Below are 18,112 nucleotides of genomic sequence, written 5' to 3'. Positions count from 1 at the left end.
GGCTAGAATCTCATGACATCTTGCACACAGATGCATTTTTCTCTTCTGATTCCAAATATGTAATCATAATTGAGCTGGTGGTCTTAAATCTTACAAAGTCTAGAATGTAATTAGGTAATTTCTTACGCAGCTTTAATGAACTTTCTCAAAATTCTCACTGCATTTTGTTGCTTTTATTTACATGAATTGATAGCCAGAGAGTTCCCATACCCGGTGACATTCTTCGTTTTTCTCTAAAGGCATGTCATTGCGATATATTACGTCGAGAGTAAAGGTCACAGTATTTGACACTGCAACTCGTTAAGCTAATTGTAAATTGCTATTTATATGTGGCCTAAACAAAAAAAGTAAGAATGTTGTCGGGTATGGGAATTTGCTGGCTATCAATTCATCTAATTAAAAGCAACAAAATTCAGTGAGAAAGTTCATTAAAGCTGCGTAAGAAATTACCTAATTACACTCTATTTTTTAGGATAACTTTTGATCTAAGACCACCAGCTCAATTATGATTACACATTTGGAATCAGAAGAGAAAAACTCATTTGTGCGCAAAATTTTATGAGATTCTAGTCACAAATAAAAAGGTCAGTTTTAAGACCCTCGTCCCCCCTTAGGGAGGATGCCTTAAAGTGCAAAACAGTCGCAATATGGTTTCTTTTCTAAAAATCACATTTTCGGCATGTTTATGTGTTCACCCTTCTCTGTTAAAAATTAAAGTCCTGCTCTATTTAAGAATGCAAAAAATCAAAGTTTTATGCGCCCGCGCAACTAACAATCGGTCGAAAATGGCGAGATGAAGCCGAAGTTAGTGCTACTTGCTCCGCTCCTGCTTGTGGGATCACGGTGGTGTCACTTGATGCTCCCTCCGCTGCGTTTCCTCCTTCAAAAACACACGGATCAAGCAGTGCACGCCAGTTGGGTCTGCACGTTTGCTTGCGTAATTCCGACGCTGATAGTCCTTGTGCGTCGGTGGTAACGCAGAGTCCGTCGCAAAGAGACCGCCAGCCAATTTTTTTTAGGGTCACTTCTGTGAATATGAACTTCTGATATTATGAACAAATTTTCTGGTCTTTTCAACTTTGTCCTAAAGGGAGTCTACTGTATTAGCTGCTTGTGAGAGAGTGTCAATTGTGCCATCACTGGTTTGTTCAGACGGTGAAGCAAATTTGCCATCTATGGGCTATCACGCAGGTCAGTGTTTTTGGTATATTAATGACATTTGTGCGAGTGCTGAATTGGCTTCGCAACTGTGGCGCAAATGAATGCCTGTGTAGGGGTACCTGAAGCACTGTGTCATTGAATTGAAGCAATGTGAGGAAAGGGAAGGGTCTTGTTACTTCTTTGAAATCTATGGTGTCTGAGAACAGTGACATCGTACTGACAGTTAGTGTTCGAAAGGGGAATGGTAGCTTTCTTCCCGCCCATTACGCTCCAAGGTTGTCATTTTCCTTGTGGCATCATTAGGTGTCGCTGTTGTGCAAAGATTGAGCTGTCGCCTTTTGGTGGTATGCTTGGGTACTGCAGTGTTGGCCTACAAGCATGTGTGGCTGTTCGCCGTTTCTTTAGTGGGCGGTTCACTGCCCTCTGTCGTCACAGCACCCTCCCCGGGCGGAGCAGCGGTGGAAGAGAAAGGCAAGGCCCCTGCCCCTCCCCCTGCGACCTGTTTGGCAGCGGCCAAGAAGCCCTTTGTCTTGCAGTCCCCGCCCACCTCGGCAAGCCCCGCCCCCAAGAAGCCCTTGCCCCAATGGCCCTCCCAAGATGCGGACGTGCCTCCCCCATCGTCCCCACCTCCCCTGCCACCCTCTAGCCCCACCCCTGCTGCCACACCCACTTCCATTCCCCCCACCCTGCCTCCACTTGCACCTCCATTGCTGGCCGCTAGGAAGGCCGAAAAGGCTGATGGACAAACGAAAGAGGCTGCGCCAGCGCCCGTGTATGCACAAGTGAGGAGGGTCACAGCCAATGGAGTGGCTGACTCCAAGGAGTCTCAGGTGCCAGTGGCATCGGCCAGGAAGGATGAGTGCTCTGGTAAAGAAAGGTCCTTGTCCTTCCGTTGCCAGAGCTTTTTGTTCATGCCTGTGAGCGTCTGCGAGGCTGCTGCAGTACAGAACTAGCCTCTGTGCTCATTCTTTGCCTCTTTTGTGAGTGCTGTTTGCTGTCTTTGCTGCTATTTATTGTAGCCCTCTCCCAGCATAAATTAGCAGTTATTTCTGCTTTGATGGCTTCATATATCATCGCTTTTACCTCACCTTGTGGGTCCTTCTCGTACTAACTGCTTCCTTCGTCTTGCCTTTCATTGCCTGAAGATGAAGATGCTTCCTTGGCTTTTGAAACTAACCTTCTGGGCTCATTGCTTTTAAAGGATAATTCCAAGTTCGTTAGGTCCTGTGCTGTCCGGAACCTCCGTCTCTTGTCGTGCACCATTGCTTCCTTCTCTCGAAGAGAGCGCTGAACGTATGCTCCTGTCTGTCACTCTGCTTTGTTCTATGTCCTGTGATGGCTGCTTGTGGAGCATTGTTGTCTACGTCAAGCACTCCATCGTGGCTTGTTTTGTGGTGCCTTCACCCCGGGAGTTTTGATCTGTCTCTCAAGATTTGTGCAAAAAACGTTGCCAGAAACAGAGAGCATTCAGTTTGCGCAAGAGACCCAGTGGTGCATCTCCAGGTCTCATTGTTGAATTGTTGTCACACTGGCATGGTGTCATTCAGATTCAGCTCAGGCGGCGTCATGCGTGCTGTGCATTCCAGAAGCGACATTTGACAGCATCGAGCCCTCGGAGAACAAGCTGAACCACCCCACTGCCAATCGGGTCCGGCCTCCGATGAACAGGCGGCCCCCCTCGCACATCACGATCGTCAAAGAGAATGTGAGTAAGCTGCACTGAACTGCTGCTTTGTTGCCTGGTGAACTGTCTGCATGTGGTGGCCACAATCTGTGTGGCATCTCTCACCCTTTTCTGTGCCTTTATTTGTTCATTTCTTGATACTGCAATCATGTTTCCGAGATCTTGGCAGGGATTTATTGGTGGAGCGCACAAAGGGTTGGGATGTGAACTTATCTGAGGTTTTCACAGACAGGCAGCCATGACTCAAGTGTTGCTTCAAGTGTCATGGATTGTCAAAACCAGAAAAATAAGATTAGGAGAGTTGTCTTGTAATAGCTCTGTGTGTTGGCTATAAAAAGAAGAGTAGCTCTGATGAAACTGGAATTATCATATAGCTTTTCACTATCAGTGAATCAACACACGTCACAAAATGTATTCTTTTCTCAAGCCTCGGCTTTTACATAAGTATCTGGGGCACAGTTGACACCTGCACATAGGAAGTGTGTGAAGCCACTCGGTCGTTTACATCATTTCTAAGTATTTTTGATAATTAAAAAATATGAACGATGTTTGGACACTTGAGTGCACTTTAGAAGAGTGCTTGGACTGAGGGTTTCTTTCACGATGTGATGACAGCACATGAGTGGCATTTTGTGCTTTCTTTGTGCCTCTCAGTATTTTCTCTTAAAATTTCTGAAGTACATTTGATTTCTTCAAAATCTGCTCTCATTGGTATACTTGCAAGGCTTAAAAATTTGTGTGTAGTGTGACAGCGTAAGTGTGGCACTCCTCGACTTCTCGCAGGGCAATGAGCCAAGTGAGCAGCAGCCTGCTTGGATGAAGGATCTTGGAAAGAGGCACCAGGCCAAATTCTCTAGTCAGCCCACATTCGAGAACAAGGACACAAAGGTGATTGTTCTTGGAAAAAAAAAAGTTCGCGAACTTGCTACTGGGTACATTTTGGGAGAGGTATCCGCCCTCAAATCTTGTTACAGATGGGTCAAATTTATTTTACTTAATAATAAAAATAAATGAAATCAAGGTAAAATGCTACACCGTCTAAACCACTTGGCTGGTCGCGTAATTCACGCAAAGCTGGTATTTCGTGGTGGTGTTTTCTGGATACCCTGTTTGGCTGTAGTGTTCTCTTTTCATACGCAATAGAATCGTTCTTCGTGGCAGTACCAGACCAAAAGTTGGGAATTTCATGAGGTAATGATTATGGAGATCACTCGGCACACTTAGCTCGCCTTGAAGGCGAGCTTTTATAGGAGTGATGCGTAGGCACAGTCACATGTTCCCATCCTGTGATGCAAAAAGTCTGAGTCACGGTTGGTTCGTACGAAATAGACAAGGGTAGGGCATGTTAAGTGCATGTTCATTGCTCTAACACACAGAGAGCGAGCACACTGTGGATGAACGTTCAGTCTGTAATAGAGACTGGCGAGAGGCATACCGTGTTGCCTGTGATTATAGGTACAGTAGGTGGGCAAGAGTGGTAGTAAGGCCAGACAGTCGAGACTGAGGGGAGAGCAGGTTTCCCGGTGCAAGCGACCTTCTTAACCCTTTACCTGGCTATGCTTCTAGAATGAATTGTTTGATTTTCAGTGGAACCTTGTACTCTCCCATTATTCTCCGCACATAAGCTGCCGTACCGCCTCTGCAATGTTGCAGCGCTGTCAGAAAACTGGAGAAAAAAGGGCACAGGTGTGCTCTTTTCCGCTCTCGAGTGACTTGCACATTTGAAGTGGTGAAATTCAGTGTGAGAATGGTATCCCCTTTCAGTGCCTTGGGTGCTGGCTGCTGTTGCTTAATGTTCTAGCTTGTATGCCAGGCTCTTGGAGAACAAATTTTTGCATAATTTTAGCTGTTTTACCTTATCTAGATGTTGCATATGGATATTGCAACTCAAATTAGAAAAAGGTGGCAGCAGATATGGTGGAGAAATGTTAACAGTAGGCTTTAACGACCACATTTTCAAAAAATTGGTGCCCTTGAATTCTTTGAGTGAGTTCTGAGCATGTAGAACCACAATATATTTATTTTTAAGTGCAACAAAAAGTGTGAAGCCTGCAGTGTTGGGAGCAGATTTCTGCAGATTTCTGAATTTGTGCTTGGGAGCTTGAAGTCTTTGCTTTGAGAGCCTGAGGTCACAGAATTAGCCTTGCATTGGACACTTTGCTTCGAAGTGCTACTGTGTCATTGTCTCTCTAAAATACACATCAGTGATCCCGGCCGTGACGGTTGAATTTCGATGGAGGAGAAATTCTAGAACTGTGCGATGTCGGTGCACGTTAAAGAACCCCAGATGGTCGAAATTTCCAGAGCCCGTCACTGCGGCGTCTCTCATAGCCTGAGTCGCTTTGGGACGTTAAACCCCATAAACCAACCAACCAAAATACACATCAGTGAGTCAGTAGCGATTTTCCAATTCATATTTTTTGTTTTATTCTCGAAAATGTGCTTGAGAAACTAACATCAGAACTGACCGGTCAACATCAAGACTGCATATTTCAAATCAGTGCAAAGGGAAGCTAAGCTGGAGGGTTGAGGTTTGCGAAATCTGCTGCAGTAGTAGTTTTCAGACCTCTGTCCTTGCTTGGTAGGTAGTGGTGCTGTGTGTGTCCCTGTCAAAACCAGGCTGCCTTTGCCAGACTTCCGCTTAGAGAGGCAGTAAACACGTAGGTTGTGTCTCCCGCACTCAGATTGCCAGCAGCCCAGAGAAGGAGCATCCGAGCAGGGTGTACCCGCAGAAGTCACCGCCATCTGCGCACAAGCCCTTGGCTGGTTCCATCAGAGATGGTGAGCTGGCGTGTGCGTGCTTATCACCAGTGGCTTAGCCTGTGTATGGCCCATCATGATGGGTCAAGATTGGGCGCAAAGGGAAACTCCTTGCTGGCTCAAGGGTTTGAATGACGAGACAAGGCCACACAAAAAGGGGCCCTTGGTGATGGCAGGTGCAGAATTGTGCGTTTCACTGACACAGAAAGACTAGAAGACTGTGCACTAAGGAACTTGTGCGGGAGCTGACAAGAACACATTTATGCATTTGTTCACCTGTTCTACCACTCATTGGGTAGGCGCTGTGTTTTAGGATGTTTAACACACCAGTTCAAATTCCCTTGCTCATTAAATTTTTTTTTTCTTAATCCTAAAGTTAAGAGCCTGCAAATTGTTTAGGAGCTCCTGTGGGTGTGTGTTATCTTTTAGGTCAGATATAGAGGTGGTTATGAGCCAAATTTGCCATTCAGACAACTGTGAGATGAGCTGGGAGGCATAATCAGAGATTGTGATCCTGTGCCTTTGAAAAAAACGGAATTGCGCTGATCTCTTGGCCTCATCCTCTTTTCTGAGTGGATCATGAAATTCTCGAAAATGAAATGCTCTTTTTTTTAATGAACTGTTGTGGGAGCGGCTACAAAACGGGTCGCTGGGTGCTCTTTAAAGCGTTTCAGCCATGCTTTTTAGTGCGTACAGTAAGAGTTCGCACTGTAAGAGACATGCCATTGCACATGGAATGTTGCTGCCTTACTATGGCAGATTCAACGAGGCACTGACCAGCCTGCCAGAGAGTATTGCGAGATCACTTGTAGTATAGGTGCCTTTTAGAGTGGTTTCATATATTTTGAGCTGTTTTTGAACAGTCTAATCATGCACCACCTAGCCTGCCACAAAGTCTCACTTAGCTGAAAAGATGGCTTTCTTGTGACTTAGGACAGCAATGATGTAATGGTATTTTGCAGACATACTGTTGTTTAGCTCACCTTTTCACAAGAAAATTGACTGGTTTTGGTGTGCCAACGTGGCCACGCAGAAGCGGCTGCACTGTCGCGGAGCCCCGTGGCTAAAGAGACGCCGGCAGTGTCGGCCGCACCGGTAATCCTGCGGAACCAGAAGGGCCTGTGCTCAGCGGACGGCGATACTGTGCAGGAGCTCAGGAATGAGCTGAAGGCACTCCGCGAGAGCTGTGTGCCCAAGGAAGAGCTCACAAGTCTCCAGCAGCAGGTAAATGAGCTCGCTTGCGGCTTGCATGAGTACTTATAAACTCGGGTATCAGTAGTACTTCAAAGTAGGATGTAATAAATTTCACGTCTACTTTGTCATCATCATTTATAGTCGGACACAACTCAAGTCTGCAGTGAAGCTCCACCCACATTCAGGACAGCCGAACAGAATTTCTCCATGACAAAAAATACACTGTTGTTACATTTTTTTATGTTACAGAAACAAGATAAGATAACGATAAGATAAAGAAACAAGCTGGCTTGGTACAGTCAGAAGTCAGACATTAGAAAGCTGGTTTTGGTCACTGTTGTAAATGGTGTAATACAGAGAGCCGCAAAGCGTGGCCAGTGTTGCCAACTGCTGTTTTTTTTTATTTAATTATATCCTGCCCTGCTATAGGCGCTTTACAGCACCGTTTCGTGGGGGCTGCCATCTTTGATCACGTAATCGCGCCGCCATTACACGCCTCCTGACTGCTCGGCGCGTGCTTCGTCGAGACGGCTGCTGCGTCTGATGGTTCTGTTCCTACGGAAAATATTTCGGTTGATACGGTTCTAAAGGAGTTGGAAGATGATACTATGGATTGGCTAAAACTTCGAAGGATGTGCGAGAACCCTAATTTGATAACTTGAGGCGTGAAAACATGATCGGGCTTGATGTTGGGAGACCTGCTGAGCTCTCCGCCTCTTCGAGCCAGCGGGTGGATCGCCTGAATGCTTGCCTTTGCATTCCCTGAAGGCTTTGCTTAATGATTTTTTTATTGTTATTATCTAAAACGGCAAGGTTTAATGCTCCTGCGGCAGTGCAGGTCGTTGTCATACGTACTGTGTACTTGCATGCAGACACCACTCTAAAAGGTTCACATACGCATTGTGCGTATTTGTTTACAACCTGTTAACGGTGCTTAGGAAGCATAAAATATTTTCTACTGGTTTGTTCAGCACAGAAAGGTGACAAAAGTAAATAGACATACAAATATTAACTATCATGGTAGCAGTACCATGCATCAAGCAGCCTTCACAAGCTGGCGTGCAATCATTTTAAATGATTCCGCGGTATTTTAAATTAAATTAATTGTTATAACACGTGCATGGCAATGCGTTCATACTACCTGAAGTTCACAATTGCGACAGCCTTACATATAAAATTGTGGTACGCTCCACGCTCGATATGCGGACATGAAAATGCTTGATGTCTCGTTGGTTGTAAGCAGTCAGCTTCACTGTGAGCCTGTGGAGTCACTTTTAGTGAACGTCTTGCATGGACTGCAATGAAGTGACAACAACCCAGCACAGCAGCTGCAATGCCAATTCTTTATACCGAATATGGTCCACGAAAACCGCGCTGCTTGGAGCGAAGTTCAACAGTATAGGCGGCATGTAGTACACCGACTGACGGCAAGCATTGTCCGCTCGCACAGCTGTGCACTGCACAACATACAGTAGCGGTATGTAGGAGCGTAAGTTGTCTTTTTTTTCCCGTTTATACACCTTTCCAACCTGGGCGCTGCCATATTGTTTTCGGCGGCGGAACCGGTTTCTAGCAGTCCAGAGAGGAGGCGTTTCGCCGCTTCCACCGTGCTAGCGGGAGGTGCCCACTGCAGTCCAGGGAACAATATGGCAGCGCCCAGGGAGCCCTTTTTGGAAAGGTCTATAATTCATCCTCGGCCGCTTCTTTTATTAAAGGTGCACTGAAGAGGAATCTGAACTTGTCTTTTTGCCGCGGGAACTCGATCTACACATTCCGAGCTTTCTTAGAAACTGCGATTTACTGCCCTGTGTGGCCGATTTCCCCAATTAAATCGAATTAACGTCCGGCTCCCGCCTTTATTTTTGAATTCTGCCTCGTACGGTGGGCGGAGTCGACCAATGCGTGGGGAGCGCCTTTCACCCAGTCCCGTGGCGGCTTGCCGCTCTGCCATCGGCAGAGTAATACGTAGTAGTTCGTAGTAGCAAATAGTCCGTGCGTATTTTTATTTCTTCGGGCTTATTTTGCGGCTATATTAGCTGTGAATGAAACTGTTTATTCATGGAAAGCTAAAAAACAAAATAAAGCGAAAGCAAAGCCTCCACGGGACTGGGTGGAAGGCGATCCACGCGTTGGTCGACTCCGCCCACCGTACGAGGCAGAATTAAAAAAAAAAGGCGGGAGCCGGATGTTAATTCGTTTTAATTGGGGAAATCGGCCACACAGGGCAATAAGTCACTGTTTCTAAGAATGCTAGGAACGTGTGGATTGAGTTCCCGCGGCAAAAAGACATGTTCAGAATCCTCTTCAGTGCACCTTTAATGACTGCATGTCTTAACTTGCGAGCAATGGGGTCTCAACATACTGCGCAGCAACTGAAAGCACGAAGTGACGGTTTCGGTGGCGGAACAGCTTGTTCATGCGGTTATGTTGTGCGCTTTCCCTCTCAGATTTTCCCTGATCGAAACCTTTTTTTCTATATAGGCCATCTAGCGCTGGCAAACGTGTTTGTTGCGTTCGCTCGTTCGGAAAGGGCACATGGAGAACGGGCGCCAACAATTCTTGCAGTCCACAACACAGCTTGTATTTCCTCTGCCTTTTCACGTCTTCTTAGGAAGAACACACTCAGCGGCCACCCGTGATATTTCCAGTGCTGCGTTGAGGCGCACGCGCCGGAGACTTACGAGGCCCGTAATGGCGCCGTGTTCCAAGCATGCCTGTGGTGCCATCTGGTGTCAAAAGGAAGAACTGTGCGCTGTAAACAATCTATAGAGCTTTGTCCTTTTGAAGCCTATTCGTGGTTAAGGAAGCTTATCCAAGAAGGAAGACAAATAAAAAAGTCAAGCTCGAAACATTGTTAGGCCGCATGCTGCAGTTTGAAGCTGGGACCACTGTACTTAAAAGGACATTAATTGGTGTTCGGCTGTTGACTAACTCCTGCAACATTGGGAGCTTGGGCAGGTTTGTTGTGTTTGCCATGACTGTCATAGTATGCCAGAACTTCGGAAAGTGCAGGTGTCGAGTTGTAGAAAATGTTTACGCATCTCCCTCCATGTGATTCAGTGGCCAGCAAGTCTTGTCATTGCTCATAGGTAAAAACAGCCCAGAGCCTCACTGCTGTGAATGGAGCATCGAATCGTTTTGTTGTGCATCTCGAGGTGTTGCAATTAATGTCGATTGCTTGGCATCCCAGCAAGGCATGCGTTTGGTGCGGAGTGAGTTTTTTTTAGGATTTTTTGTAGCATAACTGTATTAAAGTTTTACTGAAGGAAGCATTCTCTTGACAAAAAAAAAACAAAAAACAAAGGAACACATGCATGAGTGCTCATGCTGGAATCTCAATGTGGAGGAGAAGGCAAGGAAACCTTACTAAGCGATGGAGGGAAGCATGAAGCAACCAAAGTTGGTGAATCCATGGGGCATATAAGTGAGCTAACCGGAAGTGGAAATGTCAACTATGAAATATCAAGAGTGAGTTTGCACTTATACCTTATTTTTTGTAATCAGACTCCTGCTGCAAAGCAAAGCATAACAGAGCTGTTCCAAAACTGGATTTTCGCCTGCTACGGAGCCTGCGCCAAAATGTGGTTGGTGATTCCCACAACTGGCAGTTACAACCTAGTATTTGTATATCATGTGGAGGCTTAAGCCTGTTACCTGTGTGGTGCTTTAAAACCAGTACTCTATGATTAGCAGGCACACAGAAATTTACCTGTGTATGTGTCCTAACCGCAGAATTATCCTTTCACGTTGCAGATCAATTCTCTGAAGGAGACCGTTGAGTCTAACCGCAACCAGTACAGCAAGCTGGTGCGTGACCTCATGGCCGAGATCGACGAGGAGAAGAAACTGCGCATGACTCTTCAGGTGGAGATTGACCGACTGAAAAAGCTGACACTGACTGTCTGACCCAGTGCTGCTGTCTGACCGGCTTTCGCGGTACGGCCAGACCTGTGCGACTTCCCCCTCTGAAGGCAGAGAGAGCCCCGCAGCACACCGCCAGCCACCCTCCAGCCAACTTGTCGACTCAGCATTGCAAGGCCCCGTAAAGCTCCTCCCTCGCCTTCAGAATCTCAAAATGTGCAGACATTTTGTTTTAGTGAGGGGACTCCACTGGTCTTGGGCACGCAAATTTCCCCAAGTATTCAATTTTAGCCATGGGTGAATGCTTACAAATTAAAATTTTCAAACTAAATCTTGGCATCATGGGCCCAGTGTTGAACTTCAAACTTGTTTAGTTCGTAGCACATATTTGTTTTCCTTTCTGGCTTAGGATGGTGTAACACATGATTAAGCATGAACGAAGCATTGGTGTGAAATATAGTTAGTGAGGGTCGTAAAATGCATTTCAGCCTCAGTGTGTGTAGCATAAAATTGACCCGGAGAATTGAGTCTGCATTAAAACGATGTCTTGAGCCGTGGCTCTTAGCATTTACTCTGGTATTGATTGCTGGGGTTTTGTTTAGTCAAGAAATTAGGGGCCAAAAAAAAAAATAATAACATGCCATGTGCAGTTTGAGATAGTGCCATTTGGAAGGCACGAAGCACAACTAATGCTGGTGGTATTTAATGAATCCATAAATATTCAAGTGCTGGTGTGTTAACATCTGATAACAGAACTTACAGCTGCTGCGTGGTTGCCTTTACAAATAGGAAATCTGTAAACATAAATGGGCTCCTGCAGTTCCAAACTTGCACAAACTGCATTTGTGTGCTTGCTACAGTGTAGCCTGTGTCGATATCTGTGCCATTTAATGATACTACCACCACTGCATCTCATTTTTGGAAGGCCTGCTTTGTGAAGTGTGTTCGAGTGACACGTTTAGTGTAAGGTTGCATGCTTGGAGTGGTCGTGGCACGGACGGAGGAACTTAAATTGCCAGCATGGGTCTTTTGTTGGCTGCATCGCATGTATTTCGTGACTACACGAGCACAAAGAATAGGTCTCACGTGCTCAGAGATTGTAGGCGGTCTGAGGCTTGAACCAATGGAGATTGTGCGTCTGGTTTACGCACGTTATGCGCCTGGTGCACGAGCGAACCTCTACTGTGAACCCCACAAGTTCTTAAAGTAAATTAAGTGATGACTCTTCTGTAATTACTTCTTTATGGATTTGCTAGGTGCACTGTGTTCCCTTTAGTTCAAGGACCAGACTGCCTAGTTTGTCTTGAGCAGGCTAGCACCACTGTGGTTGCCGCTGTTTCAGTTTTTAAAATTTTCTCATCATTGCAGTGTTGTGATGTGAGCAGCGCCTTCCCTTCTTTCTTGTAAGGTTTATTCGAGCACCTTGGTCTTGCGTTCACTACACAAGGTGTTTGCTTCCTGCTTTTGTTCTCTTTGCTAATTACCTTTATTTCTTTTTTCACCTCAGTACCAAAATGTTACCCTGAGGTGGAAACCTTGCTTATATTAGTATTTATGGACAGACACCTATACACTTATTTTCTTGAGTGAAAGTTGGTTCAGTTCTGTGAATGTAAGTGCAGTAATTATAAGAGTAAAGATAAGACCGTGCGCGTGGTCCTGGGTTTGAGCTTTGCCCATTCCATTATCTTGCCTGATCCTTGGTGACCACTGAGCCGGTTAAATGTGGCAATACGAATGGTGATCTAAATTGCTTGCTCATCCGTGTGAAAATTTTCTCGCTTTTTTTCTGTGATGTGTGGATAATGTGATCTGCAGCCTGTAAACAAACTAAGCACTGTGCCTCAAGTGAAAGTGGGGCTTCATGCTTGTTGAAGGGAAGTTTGAGAGATGTGAATCTGAGTGTTGGCTCATCAGCACCTGCATTTTGACCGGTCATGAGGTTGCAGGCAATGTTTTGTTGCGGCGTTGTGTTTACACGAGCAGTGACCAAGCAATTGATCTTAAACATACACATGGTGTTGGTAAACGCCATAATCAACTCTGTTAAAAGTGCACGAAGTATCTCTTTTTTTTTTTTTACTTTTCGTGTGTGATTCATCATGAAAGCCCCTGTAAATACTGAGTGTTTGTTTACGTCTGCATTCATTGTGAATCATGGAGAGCTACAATATTAGTGACACAGGATACAGCATCCTGCTGTCAATGCCATTCCCAGATTCCTGGCCGTGCAAACATTTATTTTGCAATACATATTGCAAGTGTTGTGCTGTGCACCTGTGCGGCGACTTTTCTTTTTTTTTAGTGGTGTAGTTCTGATGCCAGTGATTTTGGTTTGCACTCTTTCGTGGTGCGGCATATATCTGCTGCCTCATTATGTGGTACTAGATGCTGTCATGCTTAGGTGGTGCTAATCATCTGAAAACAAAAATGTTAGCTCTTCTTGCTGGAAGACTTTCTTGTTTCACTTTATTTCATTCTCTCTTGATTCGATAGCCTCTCCATGTATCTGCATGTCATCTGGTTTGGTTCTGGGTTCCTGTTCTACCTTGTCTGATAGTCTAGAAGAGTTTTCATGGTTTTGTGATTTTAAAATCTAGTTTTAATTTGCCATGTGTAGGATGCCTTATATTTCCTGTTGGAAGGTGCCAGGTTTTCATTACGCTGTGTCTCGGTGCTTTGATGGGGTCTAAATTGTGGCACCTTGGTTGGAGATTTTGCAGGGAATGTAGCAAAGTCTGTCATCTGGCTGGCTCTGAAAGCAGAGATTGAGCATAATATGAAGGCTTTGGAGAAACATGACTGGAATACTGAACCCCACAACAGACCAGATTCACCTGCTGTCGTGTGCAGGCCTCCTTGCATTTTTTCTATGCGCTCTTTTTTACAAGACTGGGAGGAGGACATTAAGCCTGCTTATGGGGCTTTAACTGGTTCCTTTTTGTATGACCAATTTAATTGCATACCAACATTTTACACCAGCCCATTCGTGGCTTTGGAACGAGTTTTCACAGAAGTGCATGTTTTTGGGACTTCTGAATGACTCCGAATTTTTTACGTCTTTTTACTCACTGCGCTGGCTCTCTGTCCCAAAGAAATAATTACGCTTCTGTGAGCAACATTGTGATTCTTTTTCTTCTGAGGAACTTATGCAACGACTTGTGCTGATACTTTGTTCTCTCTTGTATGTGTGCCTGGCCATCAAGGCACAGTCATTACGAACAGTGTGTATTACTCATTCCTGGAACGATCCGTATCTCGCCATGAGGCATGTGAACTGTGAACTCTCAATTGCCTGTGCAAAAATATCATGGCAGGATATGCACTCCTGAAATTGCGTGGTTTGCAACACAGGACCACAAGTGTACTGAGGAGCCTCAGCCTCTCAGAGCTCCTGTGGAAAACTTCTAGCTGATGTCATTACAGTTCCTAAAGAAGCAGGCTGCCATCTGCAAAGTTGTCTCGCAAGCACTGTGAGCATTCTGTAGTCACACTTTACTTGTTTTTTGCATACAATTTGCCATCTTGCATGTAAGCACAGCTGCCGTGTGGATGCTTTCGTGTTAACAACCACCGAGCTGCTCCTGATGTATTCTCCTGTGCTAACAACAGTGCAAAATAGAACGCTACAGTGGTCTTTGTCACCTACGAGTACACTGGTTCTTGCAGGCAGCTGCTGATGAACGCTTGTGAAAATCAGGGCACCAAAACATTACCTTTTATCTTTTTTGTGATCTGAACATTCCGGATGTAGATAATCGTGCCAGCATTTCATGGCACTATTGTACGGCTTAGCAAGGGTGGCTTTTATACACTTTACTCTTTGCGATATGTAATCACTAGCGCATTCGAAGCATTTTTCTTTATAGGTGTGCTGAATAGGTGAACTTCTGAATATAGATGAAAGTAATATAGACGACTATGGTAAACTCGTTATACTTCTCGTTATCTGCTGACATAGCTTAGCTATTTACAAAAGAACATATCCATTCGAGCCAGTGTTTCAGCGCTCTTATTGTCTTGTCTGACTCGTGAATAAGTGATCCCTGTGCTGTCTGATGGATAACATGCAAGTGGCTTGATTTTTCTTAAACACGGAGAGAAATAATTTGGTTTATTTAAACCTGTAAGGCAAAGAGTGATTCTTGAGGTTTTTCCTTTGTTCATTGCATCATTTAGGCAGTGTGCAATTTCATGCACTTTTGCGAGAAATGTGTTGTGAGCTGCAAAGTGTGGCAATTTTCATATTTTTTTCAGTGATTTCATATGTTACTGCTTGACACACGTGCAGCACTGTTATACCATCACAATGGCATGGCTCCATGTTGTACTAAGTGATGGCTGTGTTTTCCATTCACGCATGAGATTGGTTCAGAGTTAATGCCTGTAGCTGTGCGTATTAGGCCTAGCCTACATCACATGGAACGCCTAATTATCTTTCAGGCAGTCATCGCTTCTCACGTGCGAACTTGACTATCGCTTGCATATGCCTCGAGGCACTGAAAGCAGCAGGCCCAGCTAAGAGAATTTTTTTTTATTCTTCCTTTTGTTTTTTCTATGACATTATCCACTCACTCTAGCAGTGTACTCCAAAACAAAGAAGGCCGATGGTGACGCAAGCTTCGAAGTCTGGGGCCTTTGTGACTTGTATCTCTGTGTGGTCACGGATGCACGCAAACGTAATCTCTGAGACTCAGAGGCGGTACTTTCTACTAGAGCACTCAAGGCGAGCATGGCGCACTCTATCATTTTTGACTCTGAGAGCCTTTGTGGTGAGAAAGATATGAATCTGGCTCCTGAGTGCTAACTAGACGTTCCATGTCACGCTGGCTTTCATTTGATGCCTTGCAGCCTTTCACTTGTTGGTGGAGGTTGAATCTTGATGCTGCATGTGCAACGTAAACGCATACAAATGCAAGAACCAGTCTGCACCAAATGGCTTTCGGTGTTTTCTTTTTTAATATTATTTCTAGAGCAAGCTGCTAGTTGCACCCAAGGCCTGCAGTTGAGAGCATTTGGCCTGTTCAACAAACTTCTGCATTTGTGTGACAGTGCATTTGCTGTGGAATTCCACTTGGAAGTGCTTCTGGACCTGCCTCCTTGTTATTGAAGTGGTGCAGCTTGGTGCATGGCCTAAGTTCCATCGTACTTAACGTTTGATGAATGTGTTCCTACATTCCACCCTGCAGAAATGGTTTAATTTCCAGGTGCTAGCAGAAACGTGGACACTAAAAACCTCCTTGATATTGTCGATTTCAGCTCCAAAAATGGTGTTGTCTTGAACACTTGTCTCAATTTATAAGGGCACAACATTGGTGTGCCGAAGATATATTGCCAATGACTTAGGTACCTTGACTTACGTTGGAAGCTAGCTATTGTAAGATTTGTGATGCAATTTAGCAATAAAGCTGTGGATGTCAGTCTAGTTTACGTGTAGAACAGCGACACTTTTATGCCATACAATGACTTGTGTGTTGCATTGTGTGTGAAACTGTGTGAAAAGCGTGTTAGCTATGTTCTGTTTCTGTCTCTGAAGTACTTGGGGGCTGTACTTGGCTTGCACTAATCCATGTCCATTTGTATAGTAGTGTTGCATACGGCTACACATTAACTTGTATGTCCAGCACAAGAGCATTCAACACCAAGTAACAGTATTACTGGTGCAGTTAATTTTGCTAGTGGTTGCAGACAGGCTTGAGTGTGGTGTCGTTGTCCATCAATGCCAAATTCAGTGACTGCAGCGTTCCAGCTTTGCCAAGGCTGTTAGGTGAGCAAAACGTCATGTGGTTTGCATTCCCAGCATTGCTCCTTGTGTGTACATTGTGTGGCTTGTGCAAATTTGGGCCTTTTGATGGCAGTGCATTTCAGTCTTGCGACTGCAAGTAAAGCTTGGTGAACTTGTTGCTGCAAACGGAGTCCGTGGTGATGTGCTGGAGCACTTCAGTGCCGAAGCAGGTTGCTGCGGTTTCCGAAAAGTTGCTCCCCAGCAGCCACAGGGTTGCAGCACAAGAAAAGAGCCTTAAACTGATGGTGTGTATGCTTTGTGTGTGGCTATGGCATTGTTTGGTCACCAAGTATTTCCCACACTGTGAGAGAAACGGCACTTCCCCTCATTTTGTCACAAGAAAGCCTACACACTGTGACAATCCTCCGAGCTCAGTCTGTATGTAATATAATAGATTTATATATATAAGATGAAAAGTATGTAGGTGACCTGAATGTGTAGCCCTTTCGTACAAATAAATGGTATAACCTCTGAACAAAACCAGTTTGGGCCACTTGCTCTTGTCTTGGCAAGCATGCTGTAGTTTGTTTCAGAGTGAAACTGGTAGTGCATGATAGCCTGTCACATAGTGCAAAATTTAATTTTGTTTGTGTTTGTACTGGTTTGATTAAAAAGCTAAGAATGTGTCTTGCTAAGCTATTTATTTCGGTAGTGTTTGGGCAACTTTATTTTTAGCTTTAGCGATGGCAGCAAGAGAGTCGAGGTGGCTCCAGATATTCGTAGTATGAAAGTGTAAAGAATTCAAATGCTGGTTTAGGCTGCCGCGGTGGCTCAGTGGTTATGGTGCTCGGCTGCTGACCCGAAAGACGTGGGTTTGGACCTCGGCCGCGGCGGTCGAATTTCGATGGAGGCGAAATTCTAGAGGCCAGTGTACTGTGCGATGTCTGTGCATGTTAAAGAACCCCAGGTGGTCAAAATTTCCGGAGCCCTTCACTACGGTGTCTCTCATAGCCCGAGTCGCTTTGGGACGTTAAACCCCCATAAACCAAATGCTGGTTTGGGAATGTGTATTAATCAATGAGAGATGATCCTCAAGATGGAAGGGGAGTGATATTCTTCTTTGGGAGTAGGGTTAGTGTAAAGTTTTGTATAAAGAGCATTAGCAAACGTATCTACAGTTCTGAGCAAGGCGGGTAACACGAAATCTTAATTTTATGGCAGCAACATTAGTTGTTCAAGAGCATTTTTTGAGGTTATTTGGTCACGATCCCTCGGAGCAATACATATTCTTGGTTTGGCCTTCTTTCTGTGCTCTGTGCCATGGTCTGCGGTGTCCTGTATTACTCCACTGGCCAGTCGCAACAGTAAACGAAATCAGGTCTTTAATGTTTGACCATATCAAGCGATTCACGTATCAAAATTCTAGAGCAATTTTTTTTCTTATGATTGGCATCTTGTTTAGGTAACAACGTTTAAGCAGTGGACTACTTTTTAGTCATGGAGGAATTCTGGGCACAGAGGCTGAATGTGGGCGGAGCTTCGCTGCAGACTTGAGTTGTATCCAAGTATAGATCTGTGTATTATGAAACAGATAATGGGAAGTGGTGAATGAAGGGTGTCCTGCAATTAGGGGCGTTGCAGCACAAGCAGTTGCATGTGCAGCCATTCTCTACGAGACAAAAAAGGCAATCCTAAGCAGATTGTTGGAATGCGTTCGCATTTTCTGT

At 45.0% G+C, this 18,112-nt stretch overlaps 1 protein-coding gene across 5 annotated transcripts in view; it reads left to right on the top strand.

The window, feature by feature from the left end:
• Window positions 1–17,072, top strand: part of LOC149358730 (SH3 domain-containing kinase-binding protein 1-like) — a 28,594-nt gene extending 11,522 nt beyond the window's left edge. For 2 of the 5 annotated variants that reach the window (XM_089570900.1, XM_089570897.1), the window contains exons 7-12: window positions 1,597–2,028; window positions 2,748–2,866; window positions 3,629–3,733; window positions 5,530–5,626; window positions 6,639–6,829; window positions 10,553–17,072. In XM_089570900.1, the coding sequence (XP_089427026.1) occupies window positions 1,597–2,028; window positions 2,748–2,866; window positions 3,629–3,733; window positions 5,530–5,626; window positions 6,639–6,829; window positions 10,553–10,705 (1,097 nt within the window). In that variant the 3' untranslated portion in view covers window positions 10,706–17,072. Of the gene's footprint in view, window positions 1–1,566; window positions 2,029–2,747; window positions 2,867–3,628; window positions 3,734–5,529; window positions 5,627–6,638; window positions 6,830–10,552 lie in introns of all 5 variants that reach the window. The other 3 variants (XM_089570899.1, XM_089570898.1, XM_089570901.1) reach the window with 2 other exon arrangements.
• The last annotated feature ends 1,040 nt before the right edge of the window (window positions 17,073–18,112 follow it).

Source organism: Amblyomma mixtum, chromosome 2 (assembly GCF_055824585.1).
Source record: "Amblyomma mixtum isolate Tamu chromosome 2, ASM5582458v1, whole genome shotgun sequence".
Lineage (NCBI taxonomy): Eukaryota > Metazoa > Arthropoda > Arachnida > Ixodida > Ixodidae > Amblyomma > Amblyomma mixtum.
Note: the sequence above shows the minus strand (reverse complement) of the source record. Positions and strands in the feature narration are given on the sequence as shown.